General features: G+C 39.6%; 1 protein-coding gene and 2 long non-coding RNA genes across 5 annotated transcripts in view; all 3 read left to right on the forward strand.

Annotated features, from left to right (window-relative positions):
• Positions 1-21427, forward strand: part of HERC4 (HECT and RLD domain containing E3 ubiquitin protein ligase 4) — a 74401-nt gene that overhangs the window by 45195 nt on the left and 7779 nt on the right. For 2 of the 3 annotated variants that reach the window (XM_084751929.1, XM_084751931.1), the window contains 7 exons: positions 7479-7598; positions 11970-11993; positions 14646-14744; positions 16400-16567; positions 17177-17320; positions 20487-20653; positions 20861-20927. In XM_084751929.1, the coding sequence (XP_084608055.1) occupies positions 7479-7598; positions 11970-11993; positions 14646-14744; positions 16400-16567; positions 17177-17320; positions 20487-20653; positions 20861-20927 (789 nt within the window). The remainder of the gene's footprint in view (positions 1-7478; positions 7599-11969; positions 11994-14645; positions 14745-16399; positions 16568-17176; positions 17321-20486; positions 20654-20860; positions 20928-21427) is intronic. The other variant, XM_084751930.1, reaches the window with a different exon arrangement.
• LOC311580416 lies at positions 1584-6720 on the forward strand. The gene is made up of 2 exons (XR_014773459.1): positions 1584-2273; positions 2500-6720. It is a non-coding gene; the product is annotated as an uncharacterized lncRNA (long non-coding RNA).
• LOC311580411 lies at positions 8437-11200 on the forward strand. Its single transcript, XR_014773453.1, has 2 exons — positions 8437-10438; positions 10485-11200. It is a non-coding gene; the product is annotated as an uncharacterized lncRNA (long non-coding RNA).

Here is a 21427-nt window from a genome sequence, read left to right on the forward strand (position 1 = left end):
GCAGTCAGTGCTCTTAACCTCTGATTCATTTTTCCAGCCCCTTGTTATGTATTTGAAAGCAGAATGATAGTGGAGTGGATTTCTTCTATCTCTTTCTTATTTGCTATGCAGGGGATTAATCCAAGGCCTTTCTCATGATGGGCAAGTGCTCTACCACTGAGTTGCGTTCCCAGCCTTGGAATGACTTTGTTAGGCTGCTCCTAGATGTGCTTGCAGCAGTCACCTTTCCTGTGCTTCTACTGTGAAGAAAGCTTTGCTTCATTCTACTCTACTGTCAGTAGTACATGTGGATATTAGCTATCAGGAATGGTTTTTGTTTGTTTGTTTTTCATCTTTCAACAAACCCATTATTTATCAGAAGTTGTTTTTCAAAGAAACTTTATGTCTGAGGGTGAGATCCCTCACTGAATAACCTGCCACTAAGCCTGATGACTTGAGTTCAATCCTGGGACTAACACAGTGTAAGAAGAGAACCAATTCCTCCAGGTTGTCCTGTGCTGTGACAGACATGTGCACCAAATGCTTGAGTATGTGCATTCAGAGTGTGTGTGTGTGTGTGTGTGTGTGTGTGTGTGTGTGTGTGTGTGTGTTATGTGTGTGCATACATACATACATAAATTAATTTTTAAAAAATTTAAAGACACTGTGTCTGACAGCTATGTATTTATTCCTTCTCTCTTCTCAATGATTAAGAATTAGAAGTTTCCTCAGTTTGCTCCTTGACCTAATCTAGGAGCAGGATTAGGAACAAGAAAACTGTTTTGTATTCACTGTTCATTTCAGGATATGCTTGTTCCTCCCATATGTCATGTCCTTCAGAAAGCTTTCTAAATTGAAAATATTTCCAATGCTCTAAATGGCATCATGAGGAAAATACCTTTGGTATCTATTGTCAGGAATGGATCTATAATAAGATAAATAAGTTTACTGGGTAGTAGTTGGGTTATTTTTGAGTTTTTAGGCAGTACATTGTAGCAGTAGTAGTGCGCCAAAAGAAAGGGCTTACTTGGTATGTCTAGCTTAGTTGCTGTGTATTGTATTGGCTATCAAACATTTGGGGCCAAAGCAAGGACCTTTCAAGCCAAATGAATAGAACATATATTTATTCACCACAGTCACTCCTTAACCAAAATACTAAAGTATAATGTGAAATAAAAGCACTATGATCAGAATTTATACATTTTATTTTTAACATTTTTAGTGAAAATTGTGATTTCTACCTATCTTGAGCTGATAATCTAGAGAGATTATATATGTACAAATAATGAATATATTTTGAACTAGGTGTTGGTAGCACAGGCCTTTTAATCCCAGCAGTTGGAGGCAGAGGCAGGTGGATCTCTGTCGATTCAAGGCCAGCCTGGTCTATATAGCTAGATACCCTGTCATGGAGAGGGAGAGGGAGAGAAGGGAGCAGGGCAGAGAGAGAAAGGAAAGGACGACAACCTCATGTGAGCCTGGCCTCGCCACAGCTACTTGGGTAGCTAAAACAAGAAAACTGAGTTGAAGGCCATCCTGGGTTACACCAAGATGCTACTTTTTTTTGAGTTTGTATTTACACTTATAAATACAAGTATTTATTTATACTCACAGCTGAGTATAGGCCTTGTGGGTTTGTGTGTGTGCGTGTGTGATACTGTATGTCTTGTCTTTTTTAGTAAAGAGTGAAGCTAATGGTATTAGTATTAAAGACTGCAGGGCACAAGGACACATTTTTTTAAACAAAGGGCTAGGTAGTATTTCACATGTTATATCTCCATTTATTAAGTAGGTCTTGGTTCTTTAACAGCTTCCCTCTGGTTTATTCAGAACAAGAACATTTGAAAAAATGCCATGACATGGTGGCACACAACCTAAATCCCAGCCCTCCAGAAGCAGGCACACGCAGGTCTGTGAGTTTGAAGCCAGCCTGGTCTGCATAGCTAGTTTTAAGGCACCCAAGGCATTTTTTCCCTTCCCCACACCTACCCTATAAAACCAGGCAACAGCTCAAGTGTTTCTAGTTAGTAAAATAAAGGGGATTAAAAATATAACTTTGAGAATAAGAGCAGTGCTGTTTCTGTGAGAATACTAAGATGTAATAGTGTGCACAAGTAGTATGAGGTTCAATGATAGCCGTTATTGGAACATACAGTTTGAGCTGCTTTTAAGGGAAAAGTCTACAAATTAAGTTAAAATGTCAGCTTACCATTTGGATCACCCTGCTACTGATCTTGTTCTTTGGGGAAGAAGTATGTAGTGTTTATTTTAATTTTACTTTAAAGTAGTTAGGAGTATTTGTTGTTCTCACACACTCTTATAATTCTAAGAGTTTATATTTTCATTGATTTCAAACTCTAAAAACTAACAATAGCTGTTTATTGCAGTGTATCCCTCTAAAGGTACAACAGATGGAGATGATTCCAATAAAAGTTATTTATTAATAGATTGGTTTTTGTTTTGTTTTGCGACACAGTCTCACTCTGTAGCCCTGGCTAGCCTAGAACTTATTTAGATCAGGCTTACCTTGAACTCACCGACATTCTTGTTGGGTTTCCAGGCGCAGGCCACCATGGTCTGCTATTTAGATAATTCCTTTCCTATTTATTCCGCATACACGAACCGCAGTGCACATGTGACGGTGAGAGGACAACTTGTAAGAGTCGGTTCTCTCCTCTCACTCTGTGGATCCTAAGGATCAAACTCCTGAGACCAGGCAGCCTTGAAGGCTCACCAGCTGAGCCATCTTGTCTTCCTGAGGGAAGGGATATCTGTGGGGTGTTTGATCTTCAGTTTCACTAGATAGCCCTGGTTGATCTGGAACTCTTAGACATCTGCCTGTTTCTGTCTTCTGAAAGTTAGGGTTAAAGGTACCATCATGCCCAGCTCAAGAAAAGGCCTTTTGTTTTTGTGTTTTTTAAACTATTTATTTAGTTTTATTTTATATGTACTGGTGTTTTGCCTGCATGTATGTCTCTGTGAGTGTTCCAGATCTTGGAATCACAGACAGTTGTGAGCTGCCATGTCGGTGCTGGGAATTGAACTCCAGTCTTCTAGAAGAGCAGCCAGTGCTCTTAACTGCTGAGCCATCTCTCCAGCCCCCCAAAAAAGGTTTTAATGTAGATTTATTTACTCACTATCTTGAAAGGGGGAAGCCATTTTAGAAAAGTTACTTTTGTTGTTTCCCTTATGAGAAGTTAGTTTTGTTTAATAGTTAATGTTGAATTAAATTTATTGCCGCTGCTTTAGTATCTGTAAAGAAAACAAGTCTTAATCATGTCACAGTCTTTCCATTGCTTTAAGTTTTTGTCGAAAAAAATTTTTTTGCATGTAGCCCATATTGGCCTCTACTCAGTAGGTGTTTAAGACATTAGGATGGGGGGCATTAGGATGGCTTTCAACATGTAGTCTTCTTGCCTCATTTCTGACTGCTGTGACCACATGGTAACCCGTTATATCTAGCGCTTCTCTAGACTTCTCACCCTCTCCAACTCCCATTTCCTGCCTTACCAAGAATGTCTTCTCCTAGTTATTTACTACTGGCATTTTCTTGTCACCCAGCTTTGAAGTAGTGAAGAAGGAAAAAAAAAACCTATCTCTTTAGCTGTCATAGCCTCTGCATGCCTTATTATTGGGAAACTTTGAATCTTAGTGGTGCTCTACTTCATATTCCTAGCATTAACCTCTTTATCTGATTTATCTTACTGAGCCAACAGAATAATTCTCAAAATGTCACTGATTTTATAAGCTTGGCTCCAAAACATTATTTTCTCAATAGTTCTTGTCATAGGACATTCTGTAACAAAACACTCCAAACCCTTCTCACACAGTCGTGAGCATTTATTCTAACCTTAGAGCGAACATGTAACACTGAGGTGAGCTCACCTTGGCAGTTTAGCCCAGCTTTCTCTGAGCTGTATCTTTCATCTATCTGATTTTCGTTTATGTCTTTCATTCTTGATGAATCAGTTGATGAGAGCTAGGGTATGTATGTGGATTGTGTTTCCTTTAACTCATGCTGTTCTCTTTGCCTACAAGTGTAGAGTTGTGCAGCCCTTGGCTGTCCTGAAACTCATTCTGTAGACCAAGCTGCTCTCAAACTCTTGGTGATCTGCCTGCCTCTGCCTCCTAAGTGCTGGGGTTAACTATGTGTGCCACTGTCACGTGTCCTTTTTTTATTGTTTGTTTTTTATCTTTACACTCATCTATTTTGTTTTCCTTTTGTATGCTTATGTGTGTCTGTGATATAATAGGTATGTTACAGGACCCAGACTTTCCTGCATGCTAAGCATGCCTCTTAACTCTGTGCTATATGTCTGGCCCCTCCCTTTTTCAGGTTTTATTTTACTATTTTTATAAATACTGAAACATTGTGAGACAAATACAATGAATACCTAGATTTATCAGTTGTTCACCTGTTCTGTTTGTTCTTAGTATGTGTACATTTCTGTGAAACAATTAAAAACTATGCTACATATGTATACAGGTATGTTCCCTGCATGTACATCTATGTACTATGTGCATAGACATATATCTCCTGGAACTGGAGTTACAGGTGGTGTTAGACTTCATGTGGGTGCTAGGATCAGAACTCAGGCCCTCTACAGGAGCAGCAAATGCTCTTAACTGCTGAACCATCTCTGTGCTTCCATGCATACGTCACTCTGTATAATATTTCAGTTCTCTTGAGAAAACATGCATTTTTCTACAGAAAAATAATATCATTCTTTTTTAAATATCATTGTTCTTAAGGGAATTAATTATAATTCTATACAGTCCTGTAGTGTCCAGGCATATTTAGGTTGGCTCAGTTATATTATAGCAGGATGTTAAAGGTTTATTTATTATTATGTATACAGTGCTGCCTGCATGTACATTTACAGGCCAGAAGAGGGCATCAGATCACATTATAGATGGTTGTGAGCCACCATGTGGTTGGCGGGAATTGAACTCAGGACCTCTGGAAGAGCAGTCAGTGCTCTTAACCGCTGAGCCATCTCTCCAGCCCCTATCACTGTTTCTTTAAAACATACTCCAAGCGTGTTGGTGCAATCCTTTAATCCCAGCACTTGGGAGGTAGAGGCAGGTGGATCTTTGTAAGTTCATGGCCAGCCTACTCTAAAATGTGAGGCCAGGGCTACACAGAGAAACCCTGTCTTGAAAAACAAAAAACAAAACAAAACAAAAAAACCAGTCCAATTAAAATTTGTTGTTTACTTTGTTTTTCAAGTCTTGTTATTTTCTTTTACAGTTTATGATCCTAGTTTTTTGTTTTTTTGTTTTTTTAAGATTTATAGTGTTTTACCTGCACGTTCTCCTACATGCCAGAAGAGGGCACCAGATCTCATTATAGATGGTTGGAAGCCACCATGTGGTTGCTGGGAATTCAACTCAGTACCTTTGGAAGAGTAGGCAGTGCTCTTAACTTCTGAGCCATCTCTCTAGCCCCCTTCCCCCTCCCTTTAAAAAAAAATCTTGATCTCTTTAGGTTCTTTCTGATATTTTATAGTTTTCATAGGTCTTACACATCTTTTGAAAAGTATCCTTAGGCCACTAAAGAGGTGGCTTAGTGGTTAAAAGCACTTGTTGCTCTTGAAGAAATCGAGGTTCAGTTTTCAGCATCCACATAATATTTCACAGTCATTTGTAACTCCAGTTTCAGGGGATCCAGCACCCTCTTTTGGCCTTCCATGGGCACCAGACGTGCACATGGTCCAGACATACATGTAGGCAAAATACTCACACATATAAAGTAATAAAATAAAAAATTTAAATATTTGATGTTTCATTCTTTAATTACATATAGTTTGAATGTTTTGTTTTTGATGCTTTCTTACTAGAGAATTGAGTTAAATTGAAGTATTGAACTCTTACTCCATGACTTTGATACATTATTAGTTCTGATAATTCACATTTTTGTTTTTGCTTTTCAAGACAGGGTTTCATTCTATAGTGCTAGCTGTCCTCTGTCTCCCTCTGTAGGCCAGGCTGGCCTTGAACTCAGAGAGATCGCCTGCCTCTGCCGCCCAAGTGGCAGGGATTAAAGTCTTGGGCACCATTGCTTGGTAATCTATAATGTTTTTTAAGTAGCTATTTTACTATCTATGATAGAGAATTTGTCATTATTACAGTCGGGAAGATGACTTGTGAGTTTCTTCTATACTTACCACTAAAATTTCTCTGGTCTCTTAAAATTCTTTTTAATTTATTTTGTGTCGGGGAGGCACCATGGAATGGTCTGAAGACAACTTGAGAAGTCTTGGTTTGCTGCTTCCACCACATGGGGTCAGAAATCCAAATCAGATTGTCTGGCATGGCAGCAGGCCCTTGGCCTTCCCTTCAACTATCTTACAGGCCCTAGCCCTTCTTTTCCCCTTCCGTTTAGAACCTCGACCCTCTCTTACCCCCTTGTCCTTTTGAAGAATTTGAGTGTTGTGAAAGTTCTACAGTGAATACTTCTGTGGTTTTTGTCCTTGATATGATGCTAATCTATTTCTATTTTCTACAAACTAGAATTTAGATTATAAGAGTTTATTAATTTGGGTTAGTTTGTTTGATAAAAATGTGAGTACTTGGTGCTTGTTTTCTGGACAGAAGATGTCTCACTGTCCAGTACTGGTGAGGAGGCCAGGTCATTTGGTTGCAGTGGTACTCTTCACTAGGGACTGGCTTTCTCTGTGCTTGGTTGTCTCTCCAGATAGTGTGCAGCCTTGTTTTGTTTGTTCTTACACCCTATTCAGACACCACCTTACATAACTGGGGAGAGATTGCTCAGTGGTTAAGAACTGTTATGGCTCTGTTAAAGGACCTGAGTTCAATTCCCAGCACCCATGTCAGCTTGCTCTCATTCAGCTGCAGGGGATCTGACACCGTCCTCTGGCCTTCAGAGGCACTCTACATGTGTGGCATACATTCACACAGACACACGCAGACAAACTGGAAGTCAAAGAATAATTGAAAGGTTTGTTTATCCACATTTTAAGTTCCTTATTTTCCAGTGTATTAGACAACCCCCAACTTTAACTTTTCCAGTTAAAATATAGGTTGGAATATACTCTGCGTATAAGACTACCCCTCTTCCAGCACACACCCTGTGCAGCAAACTCAGGCTGCAAACTCTGTATTTTAACTGGAAAAGTTAAAGTCGAGGGTCGTCTTATGTACTGGAAAATATGGTAGTTTTATCAAGCATTAGCTATTACTGTTTAGGTTCTGTTTGCCAACTTGAAGTCCATGCAATTTCTGGCTTATACATTTTATAGTATGTTATGGTTATGACGGTATTTATTTCTAGACTTTGGGGCACTGAATACAGATAGATATCACATCCAATAAATATTTTATGTCTCCCATAGTACTTAATAAGGATTTTGCATGTATAGTAGGCACTCAGTAATTTTTTTTTTCATAGAAATCTCTAAAGCCTTTTTGTTTCTATTTAAGAGCTGAAAATACTGGCTATTTAATTATACTTTTTTCTTTCTTTCTTTCTTTTTTAGGTAAATGAGAAAACAGGACAACTTATACAGTACGACAAGTTTTATATACATGAAGTACAAGAGTTGATAGACATTAGGAATGACTACATCAACTGGGTGCAGCAGCAAGCTTATGGAGTGGTACGTCTCCTGCACTTTGAGACTGAGCTTAATGTGCTCTTTGTTACGATACAGAAGGAACATTCTGGAAACACTAAGTGTTTTCATAGCTTTTATTCCAAGTGTGTTATTTTAAAGTAATGCATTACATAGCTGTATTTATATGCAGATATTCTCCCAACCCCAAACCAACTTTACATATTCTCCTTTCCTAGAGAAAATACAGGTGTGGCTTGGACTGTGAGTTCTTTAGAGTAATACAAATATGGACCTCTTAGAAATGTTCTGAGATGTTTGCTTCAGAACCAGGACAGAGCCCTGGGACCACTGATTCTGTGTTTTAATTTTATTTCAGAATGTTACTACGTATTCACATGTGGATATACCACTTTGCACGTTACTGAAGGTCCTAAGTAAACAGATACTAACAGGGTGGCACACACCTGTAGTCTCTGCCCCCCACTCACTGAGGCAGTGAGTTCTGGGCCAGCCTGATGGAAAAAATAAAACATCTGTGGACAACCTGTGCTGTAACCAAGATAAATGCTATCTCAGTAGTACTGCCTTTTAGCTAGCAGCTCTTGTCCTGTGTTTGTACATTGGCATGAAGCCTGCTTGTCTTCTCACCCAGACCCATCTGAGTATAAAGCTATGATGATGTCAGACTACGTCACATTAAGGAAATACTTCAAATTTTTAGTAAGAATGAGATAATAGAGAACTGTAGTCCCCCTCATTCTCTCTAATCTATAATACAGTTCCTATCTCTCCATTTATAAACATATTTGCTAAGTAAATATTATTGCAGAAAGCTGGTATCTCCCCCCCCCCCCCTTTTTTTTTTAATTTTATGACAGCCCACCTGGAACCTGTCATGTAGTCCAGGCTGGTCTCAAACTCACAGAGATCCGCCTGCCTCTGCCTTCCAAGTGCTGGGATTAAAGCTGTGTATAACTTCCTGTGAGTTCCTGCATTTACATAGAACTTTTCAAGTTCTTTTCTCTGAAGTCTTAAAAAATATGATTCATACATTCATTGCTAGTCTTAATGCTGAATGGGATGCTATTTTCACACATTATTAGTAAAGTTTTAACAACTATCCCAATGATACTCATAGTGTTTTGTGATGATATGGGCATTTGTGTGCAAGTACAAATATGTATATACATATGTACATGTATTTATATGCGTGTGTGTATACATACATATATACATACACACACACACATACATATATATACATATACACACATATGGATACTAGTTTGGTTTATGTAGCTGGGCTTTTTTTTTTTTTTAAAGCTAAATTCCCACTGTATAGGCTGGATTCAACCTTGGAAAACTTCTGCTTCAGTTTCCCAGTGCTGGGCTTATAGGCCTGTGATACCATTGAGGCTTGAATACAGTTACTGATCTAGAGTTTTCATGATGTTCTGGTCAGGTGTTCAGCAGGTTAGAGCACTGGTTAGAGGAGTTGAGTTCAGTTTCTAGCACTCTTAAACTGCCTCACAACCACCCGTAACTCTATCCTCAAAGAATCCAATTTCCTTTTCTGCCTCTCAGCCATCTGTTACTTAAATCTTGGGAATCTGATACCCTAATCTGTCCTCTATAAGCAACACATATGGGCGCGCACACACGCACACACACACACACACACACACACACACACACACACACAAACATACGCACACACACACCATATAGACATGCAGGCGAAACATTCATACTTGCAAGATAAGAAAAGTTAATGGCTGACACCCAATAAAAACACTGGGTATTTCAGCTTCATTGCTTAGCAATGCAGAACACAAGGAAGGAACAGATGCTCTGCTACTGACACCTCTCCTAGAGTCTTCCTTATTGTGTTAGCGTTGAAACTTTACGTCGAGGGAGAGAGCCTGAAGATAGAGTAGGGCATACCCCTCCCAACTTGGTAAACGGTATAAAAAATAAGGGTAGTTCTTTGTAGCTTTCCTCTGATTTTGTAGGTGGCTAAATTCTAACTCCTTAAATCCCAGTGTGTCCTCCCAATGCTGGTCCATCCTGTCTAGTTATCATATTGATGAGCATGTTAGGTTACTATTTCAACCACTATCCACTGGGCACATACAATTTAATTCCCTCAGACGTATTTAGACACAGCACAGTATTGAATGAATAAGATTTATGACCTACCAATATTTAACATCAAAGACGAAAAAGAAACACATTTAAAAATAAGCCACTTAAATCTAATTCAAACTTGATAAAGTTAGCCTAGACCTTTCTTTTCTTTGAAATAGAACCAACAGAGTGAACTTCTGATCATTTTGCCTTATCTTCCTTAGTACTGATATAAGTACTATACCCAGGTCATCACAATTTTGTCCTTAAATTTTATTCAAAAATTTTTTGCATTTCTTTGTGTTTGTATGGGTGTGTGTGTGTGTGCACACCCCAGTATATGTGTATAGAGATCAGAAGATAATTTGTAGGAGTCAGTTTCTTCTACCACCTGGGTCCCAGGGATTAAAATGCCTCTACCTGCTAAGGCAGCCCATTGGCCCATAAAGAAATGAGAAAGGAAATTGGATCCTTTCTCATTTGTTGTAAAGCTTCGCAGAACCCAGAGAACTACCACCTAGCCGAGTGCAGTATATTACACGATAAGGATTCAGATTAAAATTAGCCAGACTAAAATAATAAGGAAGACTCTAGGAGAGGTGTCAGTAGCGGAGCATCTGTTCCTTCCTTGTGCTCTGGATTGCTAAGCAATGAAGCTGAAACACCCAGTGTTTTTATTGGGTGTCAGTCATTTCCTACAATGTATCTAACTTTTCTTTATCTTGCATGTATGAAGTGTGTGTGTTTGTGTGTGTGTGTGTGTGTGTGTGTGTGTGTGTGTGTGTGTGTGTGTGTGTGTAGGGGTCAGATGAGGGCATTACGTTTCCCAGGATATAAGAAACAGATGGTTGTGACATTCCGTTTATGTGCTGGGAACTGAACCCAGTTCCTTTGTAAGAGCAGTAAGTGTTGAGCTATCGCTCCAGTTCTATTTCTGAACTTAAAGGAAGAACTGATATTAGATGGCTGAATCTGCATCATAAATTAGATTATTTACATTGTCAGCAGCTAAAGATCTTAGTCATTGCAAAGACCCATAATAGCACAGAGGAAATGCTCTATGTTTGGAAAAAGTTAGTTTTTTAGGCTGACGTGGTGGAGCACACCTTTAATCCCAGCACTCAGGAGGCAGAGGCAGGTAGATCTTTGCGAGTTCAAGGCCAGCCTGGTCTACAAAGCAAGTCCAGGACAACCAACGCTACATAGAGAAACCCTGTCTCAAAAAAACAAAAACAGAAAAGTTAATTTTTCACCACAGTTCCCACCAAGTGTGAATTTAATTTCTGAAGATTCTAGTACTTTGAATACTGGGAATGTAAACTTGAGCATAAGTGGAAACTTTGAAAGCAGGTACCTCATCAATTGGTATAGTACTTTTGTCTAATGTGTGAAGCCATAGGTTTGCTACTGAGCGCCACATACAACTAAGCATGGTGACACGGGTCTACAGTCCCAGGAGGTAGGTAGATCAGAGTTAAAGGGCATCCTCAACTACATACAGCCTGAGATATATGAGACTCAGTCTAAAAAAAAGTTTATAGATAGATGGGCTGGGCATGTAGTTCACTCACTGTCCATGTACTTGCTGTGCAAACAGGAAGAGAACCAACTTGTATAGGCTGTCTCCTGACCCTCATAGGCACACCTGCGTTTTCTATCACACACCATAATACTTACTAACAAACATGTAAAGAAACAGCCTGAGCATGGTGGCATATAGTACTTTTAATACAGCACTAAGGAAATAGAGACAGGCCAGTCTTTTGAGTTCGAGGCTATCCTGGCTATCATAGTAAGTTTTTAGGCCAGCCAGAACTACACAGTGAGGCCTTGTTTCCAAAAAAAAGTTTAAGGAGAAGGGCACAAAACAACCACATACCTTCCTGGTTATCTGTCTTATGATAGCTTTTCTCTCATTTTGTTTCTCTGTAATATCTTAGTATTCTAAACATTTCTTACTTCATTGAGGTTAAGTCTGAGAAGTAGTTTCTTCTATTCTTCAGGTAAAGAAACAGCCATAAAGATGTATCAGACTAAGAATTAGTTTGCTAGTTTACATAAATTCTGCAAGTAGAGAAACTCAGTTGCTAAAACCAGATCTCATTATGTACAAGATAGTTTTATGATATATAGAGTACCCCAAAATCTTAAATTTGTTAACTTATTTTCTACCTCATTAAGTCCATATTCAGCTGTAGCAAGATACACGAACTACTTCTTGAATAGAAATAGAACACTAACATTGCTCTTTCCTCATTATTGTTGCATTCTGCATTGCTGTCTTAGGATGTCAGCCATGGACTAACTGAGGTAAGTTTGGTGCAATAAAGCCTCATATTCATGAATTATGTTCCGGTTTTTTTCTGTGTGAAGAGTCAAATTTGTCTTTAGTATGATTTTTGTTGTTGTTTTTAGTGTGTGTGTGTGTGTGTGTGTGTGTGTGTGTGTGTATGTATGTGTTTTTTAAATTTATATGTATTATGCTGATTTTAAAACTTGACTCAAGCCAGGCATGGTGGTGCATCCTTTTAATCCCAGCACTCAGGGAGGCAAAAGCAGGTGGATCACTGTGAATTCGAGGACAGCAAAGGCTACACAGAGAAACCCTGTCTTGGGGGTGGAGGGAATACACACACACACACACACGCGCGCGCGCGCGCGCCTACACACATATTTGACTCTATAGAAATTATCTTGCATAATATCAGAATATTCTGTATAATTCAGAAAAGTTTTTTTTGATTAAAAGCTCTTGCCAGGTGTGATGGCATGCCCTTTTAACCCCAGTGCTTGAGATGCAGAGGAAAGCAAATATCTGAGTTAGTGGCCAGCCTGGTCTACATAGTGTGATTTTAGACCAGCCATGACTGCACAATGAAACTCTGACTTAGGGAAAAAAAGAAAACAGCAGCAACAACAACAAAATAATACTTAATATTACACTTACATGAATCCTTCTAACAAGATTTACTTTAAGCCGGGTGTTGTGGTGCACATCTTTAATCCCAGTACTTAGGAGGCTGAGGCAGGCTGATGTCTGTGAGTTCAAGGCCAGCCTGGTCTACAAAGAGAGTTTAAGGACAGTCAGGGCTATACAGAGAAACCCTGTCTCAGGAAAGGAAAAAAAAATATTTCTTTTGAAATATATTAAATAAATTTTATTTTACAACTTCATAAATACTTACCTAGTAGAGCAAAATATTAGAGAATTAAAATGATTTGTTTTTAAACCAATAATTGATACTCAAATTGTTTTTGTTCAGTGTGTTACCTTAATATATTAAGTTGTGGTACTTTGGCCTGAATAATGAGTGGTCCTAAGCTTCCCTCTTCAGAACTAGGGGCATTGCGTTACGGTGTTCAGTGTTGTTTTGCTCTCCTTTGGCTTATTTGGTGTGGTTTTTCCAGTACTTGAATTAATGGGGCCTTAGTTAGCCTACACTATAAACTATTGTATATTTGCTTCCTTGGATAAATATCACATAAAATTACGAAAAGGGAGAAGTGATATTAGACACAGCACAGTGCTAGAGGTTTTGCTGCCATGGACAAGGCTCCATGCACAATACCAGCAGCATAAGAGTTTGTGTTGGGGAAAGGGAGCTGAAAACACAAGAGTTTGAAAACATGGTCAGGACTAAATGTTGCATACACATACAGTTTTCTTATAGGAGTTAAATCAGTATTTCTCAACCTATGGGTCCTGATCCCTTTGGGAGTTGAGAGACACTTTAACAGAGGTTGCCTTTACATCAGAAATATCAGGTATTCACATTACAGTACAGTTCCTAAAAGTAGGAAAATAACAAGTAATTTTATGGTGTGGATCATCCCAACTTGAGTAACACAATGAAGGTGATAGCATTAGGAAGGTTGAAAACCACTGAGCTAAATTGAGGTCCTTAGTGATGTATACAAACGAAGATTCAGGAACATGGAGATGGTTCAGTGGGTGAAGATACCTTCCATTGGACCCACATGGTGAAGGAAAGAAGTAACCATTGCAGATTGTCCTCTGACCTTTATACACACATTATGGTATGTATGCATGCACACATAATAAAAATTCTTTAATGTAATTTCTGTAAAAGTTGCAGCAATATGGCTCAGATAAAAAGGCTTCCAAGCCTGACAATCTAGATTCAGTTCCTAGGACCCACCTGACTGAAGGAAAGAACTCACTTCTGACCTGCGCATGCATGCCATACATGATGCCAGCATGCCTGCTACTGTACTCACATAAAAAAAACATTTTTTAGGCAGGTTGTGGTGGCATACACCTTTGATCCCAGCACTTAGGAGGCTGAGGCAGGCAGAGCTCTGTTAGTTCTGGGACAGCCTGGTCTACATAGCTCCAAAACAAGCAGGACTATGTAGATAGACCATGTCTCAAAAATGGAAAACAGCTGGGCGTGGTGGTGCACGCCTTTAATCCCGGCACTCGGGAGGCAGAGGTAGGCGGATCACTGTGAGTTTGAGGCCAGCCTGGTCTACAAAGGACGGCCAAGGCTACACAGAGAGACCCTGTCTCGGAAAAAAAAAAAAATCAAACAAAGAGAAATCATCTGGGGCTTAATATTTCAGTGTCTTTACATTAAATTCAGTTGTGGCACACATTGTTATCCTAGTGAAGGCAGGAAGTTGAAGAGTTTGAAGCCAGCCTGAGCTGAGGATATGGCTCAGTGGCTGAGCACTGAACAGTCACAAAGCCTTGAATTCATTAGCAAGCTGTTTGTTATTTTATAGACTCTTATATGTACAATTCTCCCTTGGTTTATTCTTTTGCCTTATATAAAATAAACTCTTTTTAAAATCCTATAGTCAAAATTTGAGTAGCTGTTTTATAATTTCTAACCATACCAGTGAATGAACCAAGAGTGTGATATTCATCTTTTCCAAAAGTGACAGCACCATGCACCACAATCAGCTTGAACTTTAATAAGTTAATTTCTTTATTTCCAGTTGGCAGATATCCCGGTGACAATTTGTACATACCCATTTGTGTTTGATGCCCAGGCGAAAACTACTTTGCTGCAGACAGATGCAGTGTTACAGATGCAGGTAAATGCTGTGCAATGGTAATTTGATTTGGGGATGTCTTTAAAAATTGTCTCCGAGGTTTTTTGTTTTCAATATTTGAAACACATGTAACAATATCTGGGGACACCATGGTCGACTGTCATTTGCGTAGTACTTTGTGTAGTCGGGAAGACTGCTACATGAGACACAAATGCGAAAGCTGCTTGTTTTAAAAAGGAGCTACAATATAAAATAGAGCAATTTGGGCTGGAGAGATGCTCACAGGTTAAGAACACTGACTGCTCTTCCAGAGGTCCTGAGTTCAATTCCCAGCTACCACATGGTGACTCACAACCATCTATAATGTGATCTGGTGCCCTCTTCTGGTGTGCAGGTGTACATGAAGTCAGAGCATTGTATACATAATAAATAAATACATCTTTTTTTTAAAAAAAATAGAGCAATTTAGCCTTTATTCATGTTAAATCCTCAAAAGTGATAAACCTTTTTTGTTATATATCTTTCCAAACCATTCCATTAGCTTCCCTATGAAATGTTAGATTGTTTCAGAAGCCTGGCTCCACTCTGTCCTTTAATTATGTACTTGAGAAAAGATGTAAAGAATGAGAGGTGGGATACAGTTAAGCTTAGAAGCACTTTATCACTTAAATGGGAAGACTGTTTGAAATTGCCTTACACCTGGTGTGGCCACACATGTTTAATCCCAGTTTTGTGAATTCAAAGGCCATCTTGATATGGAGGTCTAGAACAGTCAGGACTACAGAGATCCTGTCTCAGTGAAGGAAGGAAGGAAGGGGGAAATTACCTTGGGGTGAATCATAGGTCTTTGTTTTTGTTTTCCTTTTCCTTTTTGATGGGAGAAGTGGGCTTTTTGTGGGGAGAGAGACAGGATGTCACTGTATAGCCCTGGATAGCTAGCCCAGGATAACCTCAGCCTCTGAGCTCCGTCTCCAGAATGTCTCCCTCCCTTTTTCAATAAGCTTTTTTATTTATAATGAAAAAATTTAAAACTAGTTCATAGCAGACACCAAGCAAGGTGGCACACACCTTTAATCTGGCACTTGGAACATAGGCCAGTATCTGTGAGTTCCAGGCCAGGCAAAGCAGCAGAGTGAGATTGTGTCTCTAAAAGAAAAATGTGTGTGTGTGTGTGTGTGTGTGTGTAAGTAAAATGAGGATATCACAATGAAACTCACTGCTTTATGCTAACTAGAATAAATAAAAGAGCTGGACATGGTGCTGCTTGCATGTGATCGCAGCCCTGATCCAGATTTGCAAAGTGGAAGAAGGCAAAGCAAGGCTTCAGGGCCATCCTGCTCTATTGCTGTGATGAGACACCGTGACCAAGGCAACTTGGGAAGCATTTAATTGGGGCTCACAGTTTTATAGGGTTATTCATCATGGCAGGAAGCAGACAGGCATGGCACTGGAGCAGTAGTTGAGAGTCTTCTATTTTAATTTTCAGGTAAGAATTAGAGAAGAGAGTGGCAGGGCCTCGTGGGCTTTTAAAAGCTCAGAGCCCACCCATCCCCAGTTACGCATCTAACCCTCCTAAGCAGCCCACCACTGAGGCTATGGGGCCGCTCACACCCAGACCTCCACACTCATCTTCATAAGGTTACGATAAATGAGACTGTCTAAAGTAAAAGAAAATCCTGATTTGTTTTGTTTTCTAGATGGCTATTGACCAGGCCCACAGGCAAAATGTCTCCTCCCTTTTTCTCCCAGTGATTGAGTCTGTGAATCCTTGCTTAATTCTAGTGGTTCGCAGAGAAAATATTGTAGGAGATGCAATGGAAGTCCTCCGGAAAACCAAGAATATAGATTACAAAAAGCCACTCAAGGTAAGTGAGCACTTCTTTGCATAAGTTGGGACTAGTATTTAAAAGTTGTCTGGGCCAAGCCGGGCGTGGTGGCGCACGCCTTTAATCCCAGCACTCGGGAGGCAGAGGCAGGCGGATCGCTGTGAGTTCAAGGCCAGCCTGGACTACAAATCGAGTCTAGGACAGCCAAGACTACACAGAGAAACCCTGTCTCGAAAAACCAAAAAAAAAAAAAAAAATTTGTCTGGGCCTTTTTATTTTTTTTATGTAATTTGAAACATTTTGTGGGATTTTATTTTAATTAATTACAGACTTATTTTCTTTTGTATGTAGGTTTTGCTTACATGTATGGGTACTATGTATATGGCCTGATGCCTGCAGATGCCAGAAGAGAGGGTTAGGCCCCATGGAGCTGTAGTTACAGATGGTTGTAGGCCACCAAGTGGGTGCTGCAAACTGAGCCTGGGTCTTCTGCAAGATCAACAACTGCTTCTAACCACTGAACCATCTAAATCACATATTTAACTTACGAAACTGTAGACTGCTGAGACTTAATAGCAATGAGTAACAAGTCACAGGGTCACTTTGAGTTTTTCACCGTCTATTCAATGCTCACATTACCCTGTTTAGGTTATATTTGTTGGAGAAGATGCTGTTGATGCAGGAGGCGTACGCAAAGAATTTTTCTTGCTCATCATGAGGGAATTATTGGATCCTAAATATGGCATGTTTCGATACTATGAAGAGTCCAGGCTCATTTGGTTTTCAGATAAGGTAAAATGCCCATCTACCACAATTATTTCTTTATATCTTTGTTTCTATGCCCATAAGTATTAAGTTCACTCAGGAAGACTAGATTGCTAACATATTTTGGTCAAAGGTTTGCTTTACTACAACTTTAAGTTAGGAATTTTTAGACTTATTGTCAATTCACAACTTTGTTTTGTTTTGTTTTTATACATTTCAAGTTAAGAAAATAAATTGAGGAACAATCAGCATTAAAACAATGCTGAGTTTTCCTTCGGACTATTTTAGTTTGAAAAACTGAATAGAAATTACTATGCTAGCTTCTCTTCTAGGGTAACTTCATTTAGTATTAGTGATGCCTGGTGTCTTAGGATTTAGACTCAGGGGCCAATAAACTGTAGTATGTGAGCCAGGTCTTCCCACCACATTTCCATACAGGATGCTGTCTGTTGGCAATGGCTGTTTGACAATGAGTGCATCAGAGTTCATCAGTTACAAGGGCCTTGTCTTCAACTAAGACTAAGATATTTACCAGCTGGTCCTTTTCAGGAAATGTTCCCTGAACTTTGGTTTGTAAGGAGGTTCTGTCAATCATCTATGTTATTTAGAAGATTTCTTTTTATGTATTTGTTGTTTTTTAGTCTTTGTTGCAGAAGGCTGTCTGTCTTGTGTGAGGATAGCAGTTATTGATGTTCAGTGCCTAGGGTAATTCCTGATGGGTAACAAAATGATGCCACTGTAATTACACTATCTTGAATGCTTTTATGTAGAGAGAGATACCTCTACATTGTTTAATGGTGTCCGGTTCATGGGAAAGAGGGCTTGTCTGTTCACTTACCTGTTCTTGAATAGACCATGTGTTTGCTAGCATCCCCTAGTGAACACAGTGTAATTTTTGGTCTTGTGTTTCTCAGTTTGTTGCATTTTCTTTACTGATGCCCACCCATATTATCCTATCTGTTGAGGGCTTCGTAATGTTGCTGGGACCGCCAGACACCCTCAGCACTCTGGTAGTTCTACACCATGTCCTACACTTTAAGAATACAGCCAGATACTAGCACAATATCCTGATCTACATGAGAGTACGTTGCTGTGTGATTTATTTCATCTTTAGGATATAGCTGAGTAGAGAGATACAACTAATGATGTTTCTGTCATTTGAAAGAATTGAACTGTATTATTTTGATTATTACGGTTCTATCAGTGTATACATGTTTAAGTTAAGGGTTTTTTAAAAATTGGTTATTTTGGTGTATTTATAAGTATATAAAATGTTTGCATAATTCTATAATCAGATTTATAGCATAGATATATTGGAAGAAGCCAAGCTTTATGTCATTTTCTCCTTCCTCTGTAAATAAGGTCCTTGGAGTTTTCTTTTTTTGTTTTGTTTTGTTCTTGTCTCTCTGTGTAGGCCTGGCTGTTCTGGAACTCTCTATAGACCAGACCAGCTTCAAACGCACAGAGATCCTCCAGCTTCTGCCAGTGTGTGCTACCATCCCTGGCCAAGTTTCTGATTATTCTCATACTCCCCTCTGCCCATCCCACCTCTCTCTCTTCCTCCCTCCCTCCCTCCTCTCTTCCTTTCTCTCCTTTCCAGACAGGGTTTCTCTGTAGTCCTGGCACTCATTTTGTACACCAGTTGGCCTTGAAGTCACAGAAATCTGCCTGCCCCTAAAGGTGTACGCCGTCATACCCAGCTTCTGATCTCTTTCTTAGCTTCCCTAGTGGCCAGGATAACTTAACTTGAGTGTGTGTTGTATTTGTTTTGTTTTGTTTGAGACAAGGTCTCACTATGTAGCCCCTATAGGCCTGGAGTTCCCTATGTAGACCAAACTGGACTTCAACTTATAGATCCACCTGTTTTCCTTCCTTAGTGTGAGAATTAAAAGCATGCTCCACCATTCTCAGCCTTGAATTTTTTAAAAAAGTATTTATCTATGTATCATACATACAGTGCTCTGCCTGCATGTACACCTGTACAGAAGAGGACATCAGATCACATTATAGATGGCTATAGGCACCATGTGGTTGCTGGGAATTGAACTGAGGATCTCTGGAAGAGCAGTCAGAGCTTTCAACCTCTGAGCCATCTCTCTTGCACCTCAACCTGAATTTTTAAAAAATTTACTGTTTTAGAGGTTTTGGTTGTAACTCAACTGGTAATAAAACACATGTCTTAGAAGCCTATGGACCTGAGTTTGATCCCCAACATCCACCCACTTAAAAAGCTTGGCATAAGGGCTGGGGAGAGATGGCTCAATGATCAAGTAATACTGGCTGCTGTCCCAGAGGTCCTGAGTTCAATTCCCACATGGTGACTCGCAACTGTTAGAGTCCTGTGGGGTCCTGGGATCTGATGCCCTCTCTGAGTTTGCAGATGCACATGCATACAAAACACCCATATACATAACATAAATAAGAAAGAGTTTGGTGTAAGGAGGATATACTGACTCACAGTTGAAATACCATTGTTTTAGAGCTGGATTTCAGGACTTCTTAGGTTCTATCTAAAGTTCCATTTCTAGGTCAGACCCTCTCTCAAAAAATAACAAACAATAGAAAGGTGGGTATGGTGGTATTTATCTAGCCCCAATGTTAGGAAAGCGGTCAGGAGGCTCTTGGGGCTCACTGCTGAGCTCCAGGTACCAGGTTTCAAAGGAGGTGGCTAGCTCTCCTGAGGACACCCACAGCTGCCATCCAGCTCCCACACACGTGCATGCACACAGATACACCCACCATGAAAACACTTTCTTTTAAATTAGTTTCACTTTTATTGTTTGTCAACCATCCTCTCATTTCCTGCCCATCCTGGCCATCAAACTCAGGGCTGTGCCCATAGCAGGCAAGCCTAACAGCCCCCATTCAATGTTGAATGACATGGAAGTAGTTTTGTTTATGGAAAAGAAGTCAGCAGAGAAGCCATGCTTATATCTGTAATCCTGTCCTGGAACTGGCTATGTAGAGCATGCTGGCCTTGAACTTAGAGAGATCCTCCTGCCTCTGCCTCCCAAGTTTCTAAAATGAAAGTGCACCCAATGATGTTCATGCCAGGGAGACAGGAATAGGAATGAGCTTTTTTATGTGTTACTTTTCTGTGTCTTCTACTATGGAGAATGTGTTTTTATACTAAAAATCAAAGTTTAACTTGGAAAAGAAGTCTTTTATACTTTTTTCTTCTTTGTGTTTTTAGACATTTGAAGACAGTGACTTGTTCCACTTAATTGGTGTTATCTGTGGATTAGCAATTTATAATTTTACTATTGTGGACCTCCATTTCCCGCTGGCTTTATATAAGAAACTACTGAAAAGGAAGCCCTCCCTGGATGATCTGAAAGAGCTGATGCCAGATGTCGGGAGGTTAGTGATTTGAAAGTGCTACAGATGGGTAGGTTTGGGGCTGAGGAGTGTACAGAAAGCTTTCCTTCTAGAAATAATCATGTTTGTGGGTTTAGTTAACATTTTTAAGTAAATAAACAATTTCAGTAAAGTCTAGTATATATTTATTCATTAGCAGAATTGCCAAGATAATATGTTCCACTTTAAAGAAGTACTCATATTTTGCAGAAGCATGCAGCAATTGCTGGACTATCCAGAAGATGATATAGAGGAAACATTTTGTCTAAATTTTACGGTAAGATGAACAGAAATAGGTTGCCCTTACTTTCAATGACTATGCTTTAGGATTTCTTTTTTCCATAGATGAAATGCTTTTTGTTTTGTTTTTCTAAGACAAAGTTTCTCTGTGTAGCCTTGGCTGTCCTGGACTTGCTTTATAGACCAGGCTGGGCTCGAACTCACAATGATCCGCCTGCCTCTGCCTCCCAAGTGCTGGGATTAAAGGCGTGCACCACCATGCCCAGCTTTTTTGTTTGTTTGGTTTTGGTTATTTTTTTTAATGTGTATACATGGATATTGAGTCTGCATGATTATATATGCACAACATTCCCTGGGACTGGAGTTACAGGTGCTTGTTGGCTGTTAGGTGGGTGCTAGGAACTGAATCCAGGCCCTCTAAAGGAGTAGCCGATGCTTTTAACCACAGAGACATCTCCCCAGCCCCACAGATAGAATTCTTAGCCCTGCAGCTAATATTTATTGAGCCTTTACTATGTGCCAACCACAATACCTGCA

Source organism: Acomys minous (genome assembly GCF_964271855.1).
Source record: "Acomys minous genome assembly, chromosome: 13".
NCBI classification, from domain to species: domain Eukaryota; kingdom Metazoa; phylum Chordata; class Mammalia; order Rodentia; family Muridae; genus Acomys; species Acomys minous.